Source organism: Rhinoderma darwinii, chromosome 1, assembly GCF_050947455.1.
Source record: "Rhinoderma darwinii isolate aRhiDar2 chromosome 1, aRhiDar2.hap1, whole genome shotgun sequence".
Lineage (NCBI taxonomy): Eukaryota > Metazoa > Chordata > Amphibia > Anura > Rhinodermatidae > Rhinoderma > Rhinoderma darwinii.
In genome coordinates this window covers 363,432,551-363,454,781 of record NC_134687.1, presented here as the reverse complement: position 1 = coordinate 363,454,781, position 22,231 = coordinate 363,432,551, and the positions used below count along the sequence as shown (strand labels likewise).

The 22,231-nt window shown below is 43.1% G+C and overlaps 1 protein-coding gene across 1 annotated transcript in view; it reads right to left on the bottom strand.

Annotated features, from left to right (window-relative positions):
* The window catches only part of ERMP1 (endoplasmic reticulum metallopeptidase 1), a 95,422-nt gene that overhangs the window by 52,362 nt on the left and 20,829 nt on the right, over positions 1-22,231 (bottom strand). The window contains exon 2 of the mRNA XM_075827345.1: positions 16,558-16,859. Coding sequence (XP_075683460.1) covers positions 16,558-16,859 — 302 coding nt within the window. The remainder of the gene's footprint in view (positions 1-16,557; positions 16,860-22,231) is intronic.

Here is a 22,231-nt window from a genome sequence, read left to right as displayed (position 1 = left end):
TCTCTGTACTTTGGTCAGGATTGAGGGAAAGATTAAAATTGAGCAGTCTCCCTGTCCCAGCCAATGAAAAACACCCCCACAGCATGATGCTGCCACCACCATGCTTCACTGTATGCATGGTAATGGGCAGGTGATGAGCAGTTACCAGTTTCCTCCAGACAGGACACTTAGAATGAAGGCCAAAAAGTTCAATCTTAGTCTCATCAGACCACAGAAACTTGTTTCTCACAGCCTGAGAGTTTTTAGGTGCTTTTTTGCAAACTCCAGGTGCGCTTTTATGTGTCTTTTACTGAGGAGAGGCTTCTTTATAGCCACTCTGCCATAAAGTCCAGGTTGGTGGAGTGTTGCGGTGATTGTCAACCTTCTAGAAGTTTCTTCCATCTGCACACAGGAGTTCTAGAGCTCAGCCAGAGTGACCATTGGGTTCTTGGCCACCTCTCTTACCAAGGCCCTTCTCCCACAGTTATATAGTTTGGTTGGGTGGCCAGCTCTAGGAAGAGTCCTGATTGTTCCAAACTTCTTCCATTTAAGAATTATGGAGGCCACAGTGCTCTTGGGAACTTTCAGTGCAGAAGGTTATTTGTACCCTTCTCAATATCTGTGCCTCCACACAATCCTGTCTAAGCTCTACAAGCACTTCTTTCCTTCTCATGGCTTAGTTTTTGCTCTGATATGCATTGTCAGCTGTGAGACCTTATATAGACAGGGGTGTGTCTTTCCAAATCATGTCCAATCAAATGTGTTTACCACAGGTGGACTCCAATACCGGTGTAGAAACATTTTAACCCCTTCCCGACATGACAGTTACGTCATACCCGGGTAGGGGGAAGTATGGAGCGGGCTCACGGAGTGAACCCGCTCCATACGATGCGGGTGTCGGCTGTATGTTACAGCCGACACTTCAGAGTAACGAGCGGCATCGCTCGTTTAACTTGTTAAATGCTACGGTCAATAGCGACCGCAGCATTTAAATCGTTAGAAAGAGGGGGGCGACCCCCTCTAACAGCTCATCGCGCCCCCCGCAACGTAATTGCGGGGAGGCGATGGTTGCTATGGCTGTCCGGGGGCCTAATGAAGGAGGTCCGTCATCTTTGTACACCTATTAAGCCCTGCCTCCGGGCTTGAATTTTTTTTTATTTTAGCACAAGGTCCAAACATAACACAATGTGAAAAATATGAAAGGGTCTGAAGACTTTCCGAATGCACTGTATATGGTCTCAACACATGCATTTGATGTAAAGTAATAAGCTACTCAGTAAGCAGCATCAGACAGTTGTCTGCAGACTAATCATATTCTCTATGGGCTAGACTACAAGGCCAGGATATTTTTGTTGGATCAGAAATGCAGCATGCTACGTTTTCATCACCAACCTTCAGAAAGCCATTTGATGGGCAGTACGGTTCTGACAATATTACAATTAGCAAGAAGGTTGAAGGTGGGCGATCAAAAGATTTTGAAATGGTCTGCCACATAAATATATGTAAAGCATATTCAATAGCTTCAGCTGGCTATAGAATTTAGATATTTGTTGGCCGAAAAGTAAAATTGACTGCTTTTTGCTAATCAGTCATAAAATTGGTTACATTATTTCCACCAATAAAATCGACCCTCGATCCTTCATAGAAATGATCTGCTGTGTTGCCCTGTGTGAAGTTAGTGTTAAAAAATGCCTGATTTGCAGCTGATCGTACATTATGAAAGATCTCCTACATGTGTTTCATTTTTGCATCTGACAATGCAGGATCAACCAACGGTATTACTGGACAAACAATAGGTAATCTATCTCATAGCCTACAAATACACATTGGCAGTTTTAATACACATCAGGTCTTCCAGTTAGACTTGTTTCACATCTGCTTTGCTCCTTCAGTTTATAATATCAGTCAAAGCGCAGTGCCTAATTCGCCACATGACGGATACCAGCGGTGCCCGATGGACCCCATTGACTTACAATGGGTCCGTCCGGTTCCACCGAGTTGTCTATCGTGTTTACAAGATAAATAGCGCGGAACGGAGTCTCCAATGCAGATGTAAATATGGCCTTACAGAACGTAATGGAGGAAATATGCCAATATACTAAATTGCAAAGGCCGCATACGTAACAATATAAAACTGGCAGGTGCATCACCACAAATGTGGTATGTACTGATAAAAATGGTCAAAGTACAAAAAGGGAAAGGTTAGTTTGTAATCAATCTAACAGAGAAAACAGAAATACACGGTGACTAATGCAAAGAATACATTAATCTCTTCCTCGGTTCCACTTGACAATTAACATACTTAACGCCAAACTCCTCTAGAAAACAGAAAATACAGGTGTAACTGGTCTGAACTCAATATCCCACTGGGGGGGGGGGGGGGCAAATCACACAGGCTGTATCAGATTGTAGATAGTGAGGAAAGCAGAAAGGGAATCACACAGGCTGTCAGTATTAGGCCCCATGCACACGACCGTATTTTTGGCCACCCGTAAATAAAGGGTCCTTGGTCACACGTATTCGACCCGTATTGTGCCAGTATTTACAGACCCGTGCCCGTAAATACGGGTCCAGTGTCACCCGTATTTATGGGCACGTTTTCTCTGCAAAATTACACTGCAGTAATCGGCAGCCCTTCTCTCTATCAGTGCAGGATAGAGAGAAGGGGCAGCCCTTTCCGTAATAAAAGTAAAGGAAATTCATACTTACCCGGCCGTTGTCTTGGTGACGCGTCCCTCTCTTGACATCCAGTCCAACCTCCCTGGATGACGCGCAGTCCATGTGACCGCTGCAGCCAGTGATTGGCCTGTGATTGGCTGCAGCGGTCACATGGGCTGTAACGTCATCCCAGGAGGCCGGACTGGAGGAAGAAGCAGGGAGTTCTGGGTAAGTATGAACGTCTTTTTTTTTTTACAGCTTTATCTATATTGTGATCGGTAGTTTCTGTCCTGGGTGCTGAAACAGTTACTGCCGATCGTTTAACTCTTTCAGCACCCTGGACAGTGACTATACACTGACGTCGCCTAGCAACGCTCCCGTAATTACGTGTGCACACACGTAGTCACCCGTAATTACGGGAGCCCCATAGACTTCTATGGGCCTGCCCGTGCCATAATTACGGTCTGAAATAGGACATGTTCTATATTTTTCAACGGCACGGGCACCTTCCCGTAAGCATACGGGGAGGTACCCGTGGCCAATAGAAGTCCATGGGCCCGTAATTACGGGTGTTTTTACGGTCGTGTGCATGGGGCCTAAGGCTGGGTTCACACGAGCACATTACGTCCGTAATGGACGGAACGTATTTCGGCCGCAAGTCCCGGACCGAACACACTGCAGGGAGCTGGGCTCCTAGCATCATAGTTATGTACGACGCTAGGAGTCCCTGCCTCGCTGCAGGACAACTGTCCCGTACTGTAATCATGTTTTCAGTACGGGATAGTAGTTCCACGGAGAGGAAGAGACTCCTAGCGTCGTACATAACTATGATGCTAGGAGCCCGGCTCCCTGCAGTGTGTTCGGTCCGGAACTTGCGGCCGAAATACGTTCTGTCCATTACGGACGTAACATGCTTGTGTGAACCAAGCCTTAGAATGTAGATCATGAGGAGAAGAGAGAGGAATCACACAGGCTGTCAGTATGAGAGCGTAGATAGTGAGGAGAGCAGAGAGGGAATCACACAGGCTGTCAGTATGAGAGCGTAGATAGTGAGGTGAGCAGAGAGGGAGTCACATGCTGTCAGTCAGCTACGGTATTCATTCCGTCAAACGGAAACCATTTATTTCAGTCCGACGGGGCGCCAGAACGGAGCCCTGACGCAGATGTGAACGAAGCCCAACAGTAAAAAAACAGGGAGGAGAGCAGAAAGGGAAATCACACAGACTATCGGTGTCAGAATGTAAATAGAAAGGAGAAGAGGGTTTAAAAAAAAAAGTCACAGGCTATTGTGGAAAGAAAAGTTTTGACTAATAGGCCCTTATAACATGCTGCCCTCACCTATAGATGCACATTCTGCGGACAGATCCAAGTTCAGTTTCTTACGATCCTGGGAATACCAAATAAGTGCAGTATTTTGGCTTTTCTGTAATGTATGGGTACATTTTTTTATTTTTTTATTTAATTAGGTTTTGTTTTTTTACTACATATTTATCCCAATATGGGATTACCAACTTGCTTGTTTATTTTGAATTTATAACATATTAGTAAACTTCTGTATGCCAATATATTATGCCCGATGTCATTATGAAACAGGATGTTAGTAGGGCAACACTTAGTGTGCCCTAAAAAAACAGTGTGTGTAAAGATAGAGCTGGGTTCTTACTAGGTCTTCAGGGCTGACTGTATAGGGATTCCACAGTTCACGATTGGGTCACCGGAAACCCTTTGATCATGCTGAAGTCTCTTGACACACGTGCAGGATTTATTCCACATTCTACTTATAAAAAGTATAAGAGCCTTAACCCTTTCACTGCCAAGGACTAGAGCCCAGAGCTTGGTTTTATACAAAAGCACAAGTGATAAAAGCTTTCAAATTAAAAGCTCCATATTCAGAGTGCAACACTCATTTGAAGTCTGGGAGCAGAAACAAAAAAGTTTTGCTTTCTGGTTTTGTGTCTGTGTAAGTAAAGGAATGGGAGCGGGAAGTTGCAAGTGGGAGCGGGAAGTTGCAAGTGGGAGCAAGAAGAAAGATCACAGCCTGTTACTGTTATCTCTCCAACTGTTCAGCCTCTAGTGACCTCGTGGGGGGAATCAGGAACCTTTCTTCATGTTATCAACCCTATTACCAATGAGGGAGAATATGTGCTCTCTGATTGTCACATTAAATCCCTTCCTGCCGTAGCCACTTTTAAACTAAATAACAAAGCCCCATTTTTAAAAATCTGACGTGTTAATTTATCTAGTAATAACTTTGGAATGCTTTACCCAATCCAAGCGACTCAGAGATTGTTTTCTCGTGGCACATTGTACTTTATGTCAGGGATAAAGTTTGGTCGATAAATTCATTGCTTATTTGTGAAAAAACAACAACATTTTTGAGAAAAGGTGCAAAAATTAGCATTTGACTAAATTTACATGTACAGTGAAGGAAATAAGTATTTGATCCCTTGCTGATTTTGTAAGTTTGCCCACTGTCAAAGACATGAACAGTCTAGAATTTTTAGGCTAGGTTAATTTTACCAGTGAGAGATAGATTAAAAATAAAAAAAAAACTGAAAATCACATTGTCAAAATTATATATATTTATTTGCATTGTGCACAGAGAAATAAGTATTTGATCCCTTTGGCAAACAAGACTTAATACTTGGTGGCAAAACCCTTGTTGGCAAGCACAGCAGTCAGACGTTTTTTGTAGTTGATGATGAGGTTTGCACACATGTTAGATGGAATTTTGGCCCACTCCTCTTTTCAGATCATCTGTAAATAATTAAGATTACGAGGCGGTCGCTTGGCAACTCGGATCTTCAGCTCCCTCCATAAGTTTTCGATGGGATTAAGGTCTGGAGACTGGCTAGGCCACTCCATGACATTAATGTGCTTCTTTTTGAGCCACTCCTTTGTTGCCTTGGCTGTATGTTTCGGGTCATTGTCGTGCTGGAAGACTCAGCCACGAGCCATTTTTAATGTCCTGGTGGAGGGAAGGAGGTTGTCACTCACGATTTGACGGTACATAGCTCCATCCATTCTCCCATTGATGCGGTGAAGTAGTCCTGTGCCCTTAGTAGAGAAACACCCCCAAAACATAATGTTTCCACCTCCATGCTTGATAGTGGGGACAGTGTTCTTTGGGTCATAGGCAGCATTTCTCTTCCTCCAAACACGGCGAGTTGAGTTAATGCCAAAAAGCTAAATTTTAGTCTCATCTGACCACAGCACCTTCTCCCAATCACTCTCAGAATCATCCAGATGTTCATTTGCAAACTTCAGACGTGCCTGTACATGTGCCTTCTTGAGCAGAAGGAACTTGCGGGCACCTCAGGATTTTAATCCATTACGGCGTAATGTGTTACCAATGGTTTTCTTGGTGACTGTGGTCCCAGCTGCCTTGAGATCATTAACAAGTTCCCCCCGTGTAGTTTTCGGCTGAGCTCTCACCTTCCTCAGGATCGAGGATACCCCACGAGGTGAGATTTTGCATGGAGCCCCAGATCGATGTCGATTGACAGTCATTTTGTAGGTCTTCCATTTTCTTACTATTGCACCAACAGTTGTCTCCTTCTCACTCAGCGTCTTACTTATGGTTTTGTAGCCCATTCCAGCCTTGTGCTGGTCTATGATCTTGTCCCTGACATCCTTAGAAAGCTCTTTGGTCTTGCCCATGTTGTAGAGGTTAGAGTCAGACTGATTAATTGAGTCTGTGGACAGGAGTCTCTTATACAGGTAACCATGTAAGACAGCGGTCTTTAATGCAATCACCAAGTTGATTTGGAGCGTGTAACTGGTCTGGAGGAGGCTGAACTCTTAATGGTTGGCAGGGGATCAAATACTTATTTCTCTGTGCACAATGCAAATAAATATAATTTCGACTATGTGATTTATTTTTTTATTTTTTATTTTTTTTTAGATAATCCATCTCTCACTGGTAAAATTAACCTAGCCTAAAAATTCTAGACTGTTCATGAGCACCGAGTGATCTTTATGGCCTTTTTATTTTAGATGACCTTTAACCCCTTAACGCTCCATGACCTACTATTAGGTCATGCTAACTGTAGCGTTCGCGCTCAGTTACCTAATAGTAGGTCATGGAGTAAACACGGCGCCGTTCGCGCGGGGCGCGTTCATGAGCTGTGATAGCTGCTGTTTCCGACAGCAGACTATCACTGCTCAATGTGCCGGGACCGATCGCGGAGCTCCCCCGGCGATTAACCCCTCAGAAGCCGCGTTCAATAGCGATCGCGGCTTCTTAGGGGTTAATCCGCCATCGCCGGCCTGCTACACAATAGCGGCCGGCGATGGTGACTATGGCAACCGGACACCAAACAATGGTGTCCAGCTATGCCATAGACGGAAGCCTAGTGGGTCCTGACTACGTCAGGACCCACTATGCTTGCTGTCAGTGAGTAGCTGACAGTTCTAATACACTGCACTACGCATGTAGTGCAGTGTATTAGAATAGCGATCAGGGCCTCCTGCCCTCATGTCCCCTAGTGGGACAAAGTAATACAGTAAAAAAAAAGTTTAAAAAAAGTTATGTAAAAATAAGAAAATAAAAGTTTTAAAAGTAATAAAAGTAAAAGTCCCACTTTTTCCCTTATCAGTCCTTTATTATTAATAAAATATATAAACAAAACAAATAAACTATACATAATTGGTATCGCCGCGTCCGTAACAGCCTGATCTACAGAATTATTTTGTTATTTATCCCGCACGGTGAACGCCGTAAAAAAAAATATTAATAAACCGTACCACAACAACAATTGTTTGGTCACTTCACCTCCCAAAAAAATGGAATAAAAAGAGATCAAAAAGTCGCATGTACCGAAAAATGGTACTGATCGAAACTACAGTTCGTTACGCAAAAAATAAGTCCTCGCACGGCTTTATTGATTGAAAAATAAAAAAGGTTTTGGCTCTTAGAATAAGGTAACACAAAAAGTGAATGATTGTTTACAAAACGTATTTTATTGTGCAAACGCCATAAGACATAAAAAAAAAACTATAAACATCTGGTATCGACGTAATCGTATCGCCCCGCAGAATAAAGTGAATATGTCATTTATAGTGCACGGTGAACGCTGTAAAAAAAATAGAATAACAAAACAATAGTAGAATTGCTGTTTATTAGTCACCACGCCACCTAAAAATAGAATAAAAACTGATCAAAAAGCCGCAAGCACCCCAAGAAAACTACAATGAATTCCTCAAGGGGTCTAGTTTCCAAAATGGGGTCACTTTTGGGGGTTTCCAATGTTTTGGCACCACAAGACCTCTTCAAACCGGACATGGTGCCTAATAAAAAGGAGGGCTCAAAATCCACTAGGTGCTCCTTTGCTTCGGAGGCCGGTGCTTCAGTCCATTACTGCACTAGGGCCACATGTGGAATATTTCTCAAAACTCCAGAATCTGGGCAATACGTATTAAGTTGCGTTTCTCTGATAAATCCTTGTGTTATAAAAAAAAAAAAATGGTATAAAGAGGATTTTCTGACAAAAAAAAAAAAAAGTACATTTCACCTCTACTTTGCTCTAAATTTCTGTGAAACACCTAAAGGGTTCATAAACTTTCTAAATGCTGTTGTGAATACTTTGAGGGGTCTAGTTTCTAAAATGGGGTATTTCATAGGGGTTTCTAATATATGGGCCCCTCAAAGCAACTTCAGAACTGAACTGGAACCTAAAAAAATAAATAAATGAGGCAATACTTCGCTTCTTACATTATACTGATAATGAGCCGTGCCCACCCCGAGATTACCCCAGTTTTGACCGTTTGTATAAACGGAGACCCCTATTAGACCGTTTCAGTGCCCGGTTTTCCCAAGCATACACCCCCAAGAAGTGTATTTCTATTGATGAGTCCCTGGTACATTTTAAAGGGAGGGTTCAATTCCGCCAGTACCTGCCGGGTAAGAGGGCAAGGTATGGCGTGAAGATGTATAAGCTGCGAGAGTGCATCAGGGTATACCTACAGATTTAGGATATATGAAGGAAAGGCCACCCCCAAACCAGACTGCATCCTGGACTACAATAGGTACATGGGAGGGGTGGACTTGTCAAATCAAGTCCTGAAGCCCTACAGCGCCATGCGGTGTGGTATAAGAAGCTGGCCGGGCACATCATACAGATGGCTTTGTACAAAGCGTACGTGCTACGTCGATGTGCAGGCCAGAGGGGAACTTTCCTGGAATTTCAAGATCTAATCTTTAGGGACCAGGAAGGGGGGGCACCCAGTACTTCTGGAAGCGAGGCCACACGCATCGTACCAGGGCAACACTTTCCAGGAGAAGTTCCCCAAACCGGTGGAAAGGGAAAGAGTCAAAAGAGGTGCAGAGTCTGCTATAAGAGGGGGATAAGGAAGGACACAATATACCAATGTGACACGTGTCCCGAAAAACCAGGGCTCTGTATAAAAGATTGTTTTAAAATGTATCATACATCCCTTGATTTTTAATTTACCCTGATGCACTCCGCACAGCTTACCTCCCTCATCTTTCCCTTCTGAGCCCTGCTGTATGCCCAGGCAGCTGATAACAGCCACATGTAGGGTATTGCCGTACCCAGGAGAACCCACATTACAATTTAAGGGGTGTATATCTCCGGTGGCGCATGCTGGGTACACTATATTGGACACTGAAATGGCATATATATATATATAAAATTGCAAATCTCACACCACCATCTGCTGCGCATTATCTTTTACACAGTACCTGTGGGGTCAAAATGCTCACTACACCTCTAGATGAATGTCTTAAGGGGTGTAGTTTTTAAAATGGGGTCACTTCTCGGGGGTTTCAACTGTACTGGTACCTCAGGGGCTTCTACATACATGACTTAGCACCAGAAAAGCTCCAGTAGGCCAAATGGTGGTCCTTTCCGTCTGAGCCCTCCCATGGGCCCAAACGGCAGTTTATCACCACAAATGGGGTATTGCCGCACTAAGGACAAATTGGGCAACAAAATGGGGTATGTTGTTCCCTGTGAAAATAAGAAATTTTGATCAAAAATGACATCTTATTGGAAAAAATATCATTTTTTTCATTTCACAGCCCAATTCAAATAGGTGCTGTGAAAAAACTGTGCGGTCAAAATGATAACAAAAACCATAAATTAAATTCCTTGAGGGGTGTAGTTTCCAAAATGGGGTCACTTCTGGTGGGTTTCCATTGTTTTGATACCTCAACACCTCTTCAAACCTGGCATGCTGCCTAAAATATATTCTAATAAAAAAAGAGGCCTCAAAATGCACTAGGTGCTTCTTTGCTTCTGGGGCTTGTGTTTTAGTCCACGAGCGCAGTAGGGCCACATGTGGGACATTTCTAAAAACTGCAGAATCTGGACAATACATATTTAGTAGTATTTCTCTTGTAAAACCTTCTCTGTTACAGAAAAAAATTGAATAAAATTGAAATTCAGCAGAAAAAATGAAATTTGCAAATTTCATTTCCACATTGCTTTAATTCCTGTGAAATGCCTGAAGGGTTAAAAAAAAACTTTCTATATGCCGTTTTGAATACTTTGAGGGGTCTAGTTTTTAAAATGGGGTGTTTTATGGGGGTTTCTAATACATAGGCCCCTCAAAGCCACTTCAGAACTGAACTGGTACCTTCAAAAAAAGGCTTTTGAAATTTTCTTAAGAATATGAGAAATTGCTGTTTATGTTCTAAGCCTTGTAACGTCCAAGAAAAATAAAATGTTCAAAAAACGATGCCAATCTAAAGTAGACATATGGGAAATGTGAACTAGTAACTATTTTGGGTGGTATAACCGTCTGTTTTTCAAGCAGATGCATTTAAATTCTGAAAAATGCTATTTTTTGTAAATTTTCTCTAAATTTTGAAATTTTTCACAAATAAAGACTGAATATATCGACCAAATTTTACCACGAACATGAAGCCCAAAGTGTCACGAGAAAACAATCTCAGAATCGCTTGGATAGGTTTAAGCATTCCGACGTTATTACCACATAAAGTGAAATATGTCAGATTTGAAAAATGGGCTCTGAGCCTTAAGGCCCAAACTAGGCTGCTTCCTTAAGGGGTTAAAGAGGCTCTGTCACCAGATTTTGCAACCCCTATCTCCTATTGCAGCAGTTCGGCGCTGCAATGTAGATAAGAGTAACGTTTTTGTTTTTTTTCAAAAACGAGCATTTTTGGCCAAGTTATGAGCATTTTTATATTTATGCAAATGAGGCTCTTTTAAGTACAACTGGGCGTGTTTAAAGTTATGTACAAGTGGGCGTGTATTGTGTATGTACATCTGGACGTTTTTACTTCTTTTACTAGCTGGGCGTTGTGAATAGAAGTGTATGATGCTGACCAATCAGCATCATCCACTTCTCTTCGTTAACACCCAGCTTCTGGCAGTGCACAGACACACAGCGTGTTCTCGAGAGATCACGCTGTGACGTCACTTCCTGCCCCAGGTCCTGCATCGTGTCGGACGAGCGAGGACACATCGGCACCAGAGGCTACAGTTGATTCTGCAGCAGCATCGGCGTTTGCAGGTAAGTCGATGTAGCCTCTGTCGCCTGGTGCCGATGTGTCCTCGTTCGTCCGACACGATGCAGGACCTAGGGCAGGAAGTGACGTCACAGCGTGATCTCTCGAGAACACGCTGTGTGTCTGTGCACTGCCAGAAGCTGGGTGTTAACGAAGAGAAGTGGATGATGCGGATTCGTCGAAACAGATTTCAGGTGCCCTGATGCATTTGCAGAGCCTTTAAAGTACAAATACAATGGAAACCCCCCAAAAGTAACCCATTCATTTTCGAAACTACACCCCTCAAAGACTTCATCTAAGGGTGTTGCGTCCATTTTTGACCGCACAGGTGTTTCATGTTTCATTTTAGTTAGGGGTAATAGGAGAAATTGTGTAACAAATTGTGGGGTGATATTTCTCCTGAGTACAGCAATACCCCATATCTGGTCATAAACTGCTGTATGAGCACATGGGAGGGCTCAGAAGGTAAAAATCATAAAAAATTTGAGGCCCACTACATTTGAATTTACTGCCCTCGGACATGAGACTCTGGATTGCCAAAATATTAGAAACCCCAGAAAAGTGACCCCATTTTGTAAACTAAAAGAATCTAGAGGTATAGTGAGAAATTTTTGGATTGTAAAAGTAACACCCTTCAAGGCATTTATCTAATGTTATAGTGAGAAGTTTATTTGTGAAGTGGCACCCCTCTAAATATTCATGTAGGGCTATAGTACATTTTTTTAATTTGGGCAGTAAATTACAACCTGCAATGCTGGGAGGGGGAATAGCAGGTCCGAATACCAACCTACCCACCATTTCATAAAACCCAGCCCAAAAAATAAATCAAAGGCCTCCGCAAAAAAAGATTTGCGGAGACAACCAATCTCATTTGGATTTATTCTTCTCACCCAGTTTTGCAACCTAGGCGAGAAAGACACTCCCTTGGGTTCTTGGTACAGTGAGAATTTTTAGATTTGTTTTAGCGTTTGTTTTTTACAAATTTTTAAATGAGCAATGGTGCTGGTCAGCGAAAAAAAAATAAAAAAAATTGTCATGGCCAATAAGGGAAACCGAAAAGGTGGATAAAGAATAAATAAAATTAAAAATCCAAGGAGATAGGATATATTTTGAAACCTTGCACAGGCCGGGCTTTGTGGGACACATTTCACATTGGTATGTGGTTTCCTTCCGAATGCCTCGCTTGGCGCACACCCGGCACAGTTTTCGGGGCTTCTGTGGGGAAATGCTGGCTGGGAATTATTCTGCTGACTGTAGTACCAGATGCACTGCCCTCCGCCTCCTGGTCAGCAAATAGAAGGAACTTGCAGCAATTACTTTTTCCTGAAATTGCAGGAACGTATCCCCACTGCCAGCATGTCTGCAGAAGACAAAAGGCGTTGTATAAAGCAATCTGTGTAAGATGGACAGAAAGCTTTTTATACCATACCTTCATCTTGCGCATGGCGCTGTATGGTTTTGGTCAAACAGGTCAACACCACCCATGTATTTATTTTACTCCTGTACACAAAATGGTTTGGGGACTTGGGTGAAGGATCCACATACAGGGACAAGGCTGCAGGTCAGTATAAGGATGTCCCTTTTATATTTCAGAAGCAGCAGATAGTCACTGCAGACAGCTTTGCTCTCTCCTACTTTCAGTGTCTGTCCCAACGAAGTTTTAGGGAGGCTCTACTGATTTTTGCGAATTGTTCCGCACGCCAATGTGGATCTGGACGAGAGAACCTTTAGTAACGGGACACGGTTATAAAAGTTGTCCAGATATAGAGGATATCCTTTGCCTAGCAAAGGATGAACAAGATCCCATACCATCTTTCCACTAATTCCTAGGAAGGGGGATCTATAGGAGAGTCTTTTCCCTCATAAATTCTGAAATAGTGGGTTTAACCGGTGGCACATTCACATAATTTATAAAATTTAAATGCCGTACCAGGCTCTTATTTGGTAGATACTGCTTGAAATGCAGTCTACCTTTGAAGCTGAATAACGACTCATCTACTGCAATGATTTGTTGAGGGGTATAAACTTGGGAAAAATTTTGTGAGTAGTGGGCAACTAATGGTCTAATTTTGTACAGCCTATCCGAATTTGGGTTCTGTAAGGGTGGGCAGTGACTTGTCATAGTGCAGGAACTTCAGGATGGCTTCAAATCGTATGTCCTGCTCATAATTGTGCGATAAAGGGGGGGGTCGTATATAAAATATCAGGGGACCACTAGTCTCTAACACTTGGCTTCTTGACGAGACCAAAGCTTAAAAATAGGTACCAAAACGTACGCAATTCCCCAGCGTTTCTGGGGGGGGTCCAATTTTGGCCTCTCGCATGAAACGAGTCAGGGTTCTGGGAGAAACGGAGCCGCATATAGGTTGGTCTGCTGGACCATTAAAATTGAAAAGGACATCAGAAAAAAAAAAAAAAAAAAGAGAAAAAAGTTTCAAATAATCTATGGGGATGCAACCTGTAGTATCAGCTTGAATGCCCGAGGGGGCTGTAAATTCAGGCACCTGGGGGGTATAATTGTCCGCAGCTACCCATGTCAGCTCGTGCGGAGCAGGACATACAGCTCTTCTGCGCTGACTGGGGGTGCAGACTCCGAGTCGCTTGATATGGACGAAGAAGAGAGCTCGAACTGCACTTCACCTTCGCTGGCAGTATCAGAGCATAGCATTTCATATGCTTTACAGGCTGTGAAAACCCTTCTGGCTACATTGGGGGATTTTACAATGGCGTCCCAAGAAACTAGTATAGAAGCCAACAAAAACAACGCGGATTTAAAACAAAAGAAAAAAAACCGCTACTCCCAAGTGAGCAACACAAACGGACCGGCGATCAGCGGCCCTGCTATATTGATGAGTGAGGATACCCTACCTAACAGGGGAAAATCTAGATGACAGGTGGCATTGCTACCCAACAGGGAACTCTGGCAGTGGGCAATATAGGGACACAGCAGAGCGATGACGACCGAGTACTGCGTCAGGTGATGTGACAGGTGATGGCTGAGCACAGGTCACAGCAGGGCCGAAGGGCACTGTAGGTGGATGAACAGATTAATTAGATGACCAGTGGGCACCAAAAGGTTATCACTGGTCAGTGGGCAGATCTGATGATTTTATCACTTTTTTCTCCACTTCTCATGACTTGATGTCTTCACTAACATCACCGACTGACAAGCTCTCACACACCGCGCTTGTCAGAGCCGGAGATGCCTGAGAAACCCGCCTCCTATGCGGTGATTGGCCTGACTGGCCAATCACAGAACTTGCCGGCACGGGACCAATCCGATTGGTCCCGTGCCAGTGAGTCCCGCCAACTGTCACTGACAGTTGCGGTCAGGGCACTGTCATAGTGTCACTTAACACGGTGACAGTTTAAAGCCAGGATGTGACTGCCAGATTGCGGTAAAGTACTTGCAATCTGGACATAGTCACGTCCATTTGCAGGAAGGGTTCTTTATTATTCCTACTACAGGGGGTGAGAATATGAACCGTTACATACACTATTTGGACAAATGTTTTGGTACACACCTCTTAATCATTGAATTCAGTGGTTTCATTTAGTCCCATTGCCACAGGGGTATAAAACCAAGCACCTAGTCATTCAGTCTCCCTTTATAAACATCGGTGAAAGAATGGGTCATTCTAAAGAGCTCACTGAATTCCAGGATGGTACTGTCACAGGATGCCACCGTTGCAATAAACAGTTTCTGAAATTTCTTACCAACTAGATATTCCACAATCAACTGTGAATGGCATTATTGAAAAGTGGAAGCGTTTAGGAACCACAGCAACTCACATTAAGTTATAGGGTGGGGTCACCGAGTGCTGAGGCGCATAGGGCATAAAATTAAGCGCCTAGCCATGCAGTCGGCCTTTATAAACATTTGAGAAAGAATGGGTCGTTCTAAAGAGCTCACTGAATTCAAGCGTGGTACTGTATTAGGATGCGGCCATTGCAACAAGTCAGTTTGTGAAATTTCTTTCCTCGTAGATATTCCACGATCAACTGCGAGTGGTATTATTGCAAAATGGAAGCAATTGGTAACCACAGAAACTCGTAAAGTTGCAGAGTGGGATTGCGGAGTGATGAGCACATATTGCAAAAAGTCACCACCGCTCTGCTGACTCAATAACTGCAGAGTTCCAAACCTCCCCTCTGGAATTAACATCAGCACAAAAACTGTCCCCAGGGAACTTCATGGCATGGGTTTCCATGACCAAGCAGCTGCATACAAGAATTACATCATCCAACGCTTGGTATTGTGCTTCGTGGAGTGGTGTAAGGCATGCTGCCACTGGACTCTGGAGCAGTGGAAATGTGTTCTGTGGAGTGACGAATCACCCTTCTCTATCTGGCAGTCTGATGGACGAGTCTGGGTATGGTGAATGCCAGGAGAACGTTACCTGCCTGACTGCATTGTGCCAACCGTAAAGTTTGGTGGAGGAGGGATAATGCTAGGGGGTTGTTTTTTAATGGTTGGCCTATGTCCATTAGTTTTAGTAAAGGGAAATCTTAATGCTTCAGCATTCCAATACATTTCGGACAATTGTATGCTTCCAACTTTGTGGGTACAGTTTGGGGAAGACCCTTTTCTGTTCCAGTAGGACTGTGCCCCAGTGCACGAAGCAAGGTCCATAAAGACATGGTTGGGTGAGTGTGGAAGCACTTGACTGGCCGGCACAGAGCCCTGACTTCAACCCCATCAAATACCTTTAGGATGAAGTAGAACGGAGATTACGAGCCAGACCCTTATATCCAACACCAGTGTCTGGCCTCACAAATCCTCTTCTGGATGAATGGGCAAACATTCCCGCAGATGCACTCCAAAATCTTGTACAAAGCCATCCCAGAAGAGTGGAAGCTTTTTTTAGATGCAAAGGGAGGGAACTAACTTCATATTAAAATCTATGTACACCTTTGCAATTTTTTTTTTTCAATAAAAATGTCTATCAGTGTGTTTGGTGCAACTTTCTAGATACTTATTAAAAATGAATCTTTACTTTTTGATACAGTTGCTTTGTATCCTGTATATAGAGCAGCTGTATCTTGCGCTGAGACCTGAATCTGTCAGGTCAGCGGCATTGACATGTTTAGGGTCAGCGGGTCAGACACGCAGGATTGAGCGGTTACCGATCACACCTAAGATCATAACTTAGATGTAATCGATAACAGGTGGATCCTGCGTGTCAGAGGGATTGGACCAAAAAAATAATTCTTAATTTATACTTTTCTTCTGTTTTTCATCAATTCATGGTTATAGCAAGACAAAAATGTGAACAAAGCCCTAGTATTGCTTATAAGTGAAAGAAAAGAGTTTGAGTATGTAAAAAAATTGTGTAAACATAGATCTTTAGAGTAAATCATCACTGTAAGTTTTTCTGCAAGAGATGACCCTTGTCCTTGTTCACATAAACTAATGCCATTCTTACCTGGTGTGTTTGCTACAGAGTCAAAGTGGCAATTCGCTAGTACAGCATGCTGTGCCCCCCGAGCCGGCTCTAATTTCACAGCAATGTTAGTTATGTTATCATAGTAGCTGGTGAAACCTCCAAGGAAGCCTAAGCTGAACGATCCAGTAGGCCTTTGGATATCAATTGTGATTTTGTGGACCTTGCTGCTCTTCTTTTCGATATCCTTGATCTTGTCCAATAAGTAGTTAACTGCAAGGATTTCATTTGCAGGGCTTCCTACTGTCCTGGAGTCTATAGCGGCAATATGTTCCAAGTAAACCCTGTAACGAGAACAAACAGATTAACACTAGAAACTTCAGCCAAAAAGATCACATTTCAATGGTTCTTTACGGTTACTGAACATAATGGGATTAGCAGGAATAATATGCACGAAATGTATAAGATATTTGGAAACTTACCAGTCTACTTATCACGTAGCTACACTAGAGAGAGCTTTTACATACATAGATTACATAATGATGCCCACTAGATGCCTCAACATTACCCACTACCACGTGCTAATGGGGTGAGGAATAGAGAGCAGCCTAAAGTAATGATGAGGAAACTTCTGTCAATCCTCCTGGTCATTCGACGCCAAAAGGACTCAAGTGTCAGGATTTGACTTCATACACTCCTCAACATTGAAATTGCAACACCAAGAAGGGCAAGCCGTAAGGTTACGCAAATCGTGGAAGTAGCAGGTGTCGCTGAGATCTACAAAATGATCACATTTTCAAGCACCTAACCCCAATCTGTGGCATGTGGGAGGGGCATAAAAGGCAGATTAAAAGCAAAGTTTTTTAGCCACATAAAACCTCAAAAATCGGATCAAGTGGTGTGGGATGATTGCGTGATACCTCCCGTTAGTCTTCACGCAAGTATTCGCCACTTATCGCACATTGAGAGGGACAGAATCCTTGAACTGAGAGACCTTGGTTTATCACTCTGGCAGATCGCTAAGTGCCTAGGCCAAGATGTCAGCACTGAAAAATGTTGCGTGTCCCGTAGGTTGGGAAAACAACAACGAACGAGAACGATAGGAAAAGGTGCGGAGGCGAATATCTGCATGGACAGATCGTCTGATTGGAAGAATGGCGCATGGTGATCCATTCTGTACTGTAAGTGAAATTGGACATCACATACCAAGCCTAGGGCGTCAACCAGTGTCGACACAAGCCATCAGAAGGTGTTTGGACTACGAGCCAGATGTCCAGCTACAGGTGTTCCATTGACCACATGCCACCACTCTCAAAGGCTATCATGGTGCACAGCAAGATGGCAATGGAAGCCTATCCTCTTCAGGGATCAGTTCTGCTTTTGCCTAGGATGCAATGATAGCCAAAGATTGGTCTAAAGACCAAGTGGGAAAAGCATGAAGAGGCCTTCACAAGGGAACGTCACACCAGTCCTACTCCCGGGATTATGGTGTGGGTCGGCATAATGTACAGTAGCCAGACCCCTCTAGTCTTCATTTCAGGTACACTAACAGCTCGACGTTACATTGATTTGGTCATGGAGCCAGTAGTACGGTTATTTTTCCAAAGTGTCCCAGAAGCCGTTTTTCAACAGGACAACGCCAGGCCGCATGTTGCCTGTGCTACTGTGTGCAGCTTGTGTGACCTAAACGTGCTACCATGGCCTGCAGAGACTCCGGACTGGTCTACAATGGAGCACATCTGGGACGTTATTGGTCGGCAGTTGCAAAGGAAGCTGCCAGCAGCCAATCTTGAGGATTTGCTTGACAAGCGCATTCAGTGTGGCATAATATTCCTCAGACAACCATTAATAACGTCATTGATAGCATGCCAAGGCGTGAAAGTGCGTATAGTTCTGCATGTGGCGTTCATACTCTATACTGAATAAATCAAGATGTTTGGAATATTTTGCTTCCATTTTGTTTTTATAATTTGCATAACATTAAAGAGGCTCTGTCACCACATTATAAGTGCCCTATCTCCTACATAATGTGATCGGCGCTGTAATGTAGATAACTTTTTTATTTTGAAAAACGATCATTTTAGATTTATGCTAATTGGTTTCTTAATGCCCAACTGGGCGTCTTTTAAACTTTTCAGAAAGTGGGCGTTGTAAGGAGGAGTGTACGACGCTAACCAATCCGCGGCATACACTTCTCTCCATTCATGTCCATTTCTACTCAACACAGTGTGATCTAGCGAGATCATGCTGTGCTGTCACATACATCCACATTAACTTTACTGAAGTGTCTTGACAGTTAATAGACATCACCTCCAGCCAGGACGCAATGTCTATTCACAATCCCGACACTTCCGGTGCGTATTTTTTGGACCGAAGCACGTCAATTCCTCCTACGGAAAGTGTGCAGAATCGCTGCGTTTTTCAGAGATTTCTCCATCTCCTAACATTGTGAAAAACACCGCAAAATACGCACCATTTTCTGCCGTAAAAACCACAGGAAATGGTGCGTTTGTTGCAGCAGAATATCTGCGTTTTTCAACGAAATTGCTGCAGAAGTTTTCTGCAGCAATTCCGCGGTGTGTGGACAAGCTCTTACTGTAACTTTATTTTTAACTTTGTTCAACTTTCTATTGGTTGATAAGATTATGGTGATACCGAATATACATAGTTATTTTATGCTTTACTACTTTTGCACAACAAAAATACATTTTTATTTTGGTTCCACTGTAGGAATTGAACATGCGATCGTCTAAACGCTTACATAATACATTACAATGCTTCTGTATGGCAATGTATTATGCCTGTCTGTTACACATACATGCCATACGGGGGACATTTGATCGGCCCACGGCTGCATTGGCAACACATTGGCACCTCCCGATCGCTTCCTCTCTCTGTAAAACTTAGAGGCCGCAGTCAGAAGTGTCTTCAGAGCCTAAGTGCTCAAACATCCCCTGCTCCAAAGCCTGCACAATTAGCAGCAGGTGTCAGCTGTAACATATGCACCATCTTCGCACTATACATTCACAGCGCTGTGCGGTTATTACTACTGAGAGCAGCTATTTTTGGGCTAGGAAAAGGCAGACTAAAATATTGATCAATAGGATAAGGGACATTGTTCCCTTGATCACTACTTTATCTCACTGATCTGCAGTGCCGAGAACTCGATAAACATTTACATTTAAAAAGGTATCTAAAATCTTTAAAATATTCCAGTTTTCACACTGTCCACTAGAACATTCACAATAGTCTGGCATTTACAGTTTTCTGCAGCTTACTTGTCAACTTTGCTGTATAGATTCGACAGCATGAGCGGAGTCATCTCATCATTAGAGGGCGGGTGATTTAATGACAGCTCTATTGTACTGGTAGAAGTCTAGATAATGTAGAATTGTAACACTATATACACAGACAAGACTACGTGTCCGCGGTCACTCCCTGATTGTACTCCATAACTTCCTGGAGACTTATAATAATCTATGAAATTTTTCTGTCAATTAACTCTAATTTATTGTACTGCCATAATGTACACCCACCCTGGTGCACGGTCTATACAGGAAAGACGTGTTTCAGTCAACATAGCAGTATAAGGGCTTGTTTTTAGCGGGATTAGTTGTATATTTTCCTAGCGCCATTTATTGCACTGGGGAAAAAAATATTTTTTATGGGTGGAATGAGGGGAGGGAAAAAAAAAAAAAAAAGATTCCTGCATTGTTTTTTGGTCTAATGTTTACTGTTTTCACCATGTGGTAAAAACTACATGTTAAGGCCTCATGCACACGAACGTATTTTTTCCCTCCCGTAAATACGGGTCCGGTGTCACACGTATTCGACCAGTTTTGCACCAGTATTTACGGACCCGTGCCCATAAATACGGTTCCGGTGTCACCAGTATTCCACCCGTATTTACGGGCACGTTTTCGATGCAAAATTGCACTGCACTAATCGGCAGCCCCTTCTCTCTATCAGTGCAGGATAGAGAGAAGGGGCAGCCCTTTCCGAGGTAAAAGTAAAAGAAAGTCATACTTACCCGGCCGTTGCCTTGGTCCCTCTCTTTACATCCAGCCCGACATCCCTGGATGACGCGGCAGTCCATGTGACCGCTGCAGCCAGTGATTGGCCTGTGATTGGCTGCAGCGGTCACATGGGCTGAAACCTCATCCAGGGATGTCGGGCCGGATGTCGAGAGGGACGCGTCACCAAGGCAACGGTCGGGAGACTGGACTGGAGGAAGAAGCAGGAAGTTCTCGGCAAGTATGAACGTATTTTTTTTTACAGGTTGCTCTATATTCTGATCAGAATGCACTGTCTAGGGTGCTGAAAGTTACTGCCGATCAGTTAACTCTTTCAGCACCCTGGACAGTGACTATTTACTGACGTTGCCTAGCAACGCTGCCGTAATGACGTGTGCACACATGTAGCCACCCGTCATTACGGGAGCTCCATAGACTTCTATGGGCTGCCCGTGCCGTTATTACGGCCTGAAATAGGACATGTTCTATCTTTTTCAACGGCACGGTCACCTTCCCGTAAGAAAACGGGAAGGTACCCGTGGCCAATAGAAGTCTATGGGCCCGTTATTACGGGTCGTAATTACGACCCGTAATAACGGGTGTTTTTACGGTCGTCTTCATGAGGCCTAACTTTTTCTGCGGGTCAATTCAATTACGACTATACCAAATGTATGTTGTTTTTTCAGGTTTTACTAATTCTACAAGGAAAAAACTAATTGATAATAAAATTTGTTTTGCATCTTATTCTGAGCGCCATAACTTTTTTTTTATTTTTCCATCGATTGAGCAATGAGGGCTTGTTTTTTGCGGGACGACCTATAGTATTTATTGGTTTTTTTTCCTATACAAGACTTTTTTGATCACAGAGATGAGGTGACCAAAGATAGCGTGTTTACATTTTTTTTTTTTTGTTTACTGCATTCACCATACGAGTTAAATAATGTTATATTTAAATAGTTCAGACTTTTTAAGGACATGGCAAAAAAGTTTTTTTTTGTTTTTTTTTTAACAGCTTTTGGGGGAAAATGGGATTTTTTTTTTTACTTTTAATAATTTGTTTTTATAGATAAAAAAAAAAATCCCACACTCAAAACTTTAAGAAAACATTTAACTGTATATAACGCTGAGTCCCCCTATAAGACTTCAACCAGCGACAATGTATCGTAGTATATAGTGATTTTTACCAAGCTTAATAGGAGACAAGATGGCAGACATGGGGGCATTTATTAGTTCTGCCAGCTCTACACAAAATGTATACCTTACAGTAGGTGGTACATTATACACAGTGCAATAAGCCTATTAATCTACATGCTGCATTTGATGGTATTGTACGCTCCAGCACGCAGTGCCAATGTTAGGGTCAAGCTGTCACACTGACAGCCCGACCCTTTACTACGATAGGGAACTGAAATAATCAGTTCATTGTCACAAAAATATCTAAACCCCTTTTTTGGCTTCTGTATTTGGACGGTTGCAAGGGAACCCCAACAACGTCATGACTACATCACAGGGAGTCCCTGTGCATGGGGGGCTCAGAGACATGCAGAGATAACACGATGTGTCTTCTCTGAGTGTCTGTGTAAACAGATCACTGATAACAGTGATCTAATGTAGCGATTCTTAAAGTATGAGGCTCCTTGACTTGCGTGGGTCCGCACCAGTTAGAGGTCGAATAACGCCTGTACAGGCAAGACTCTTGAAGC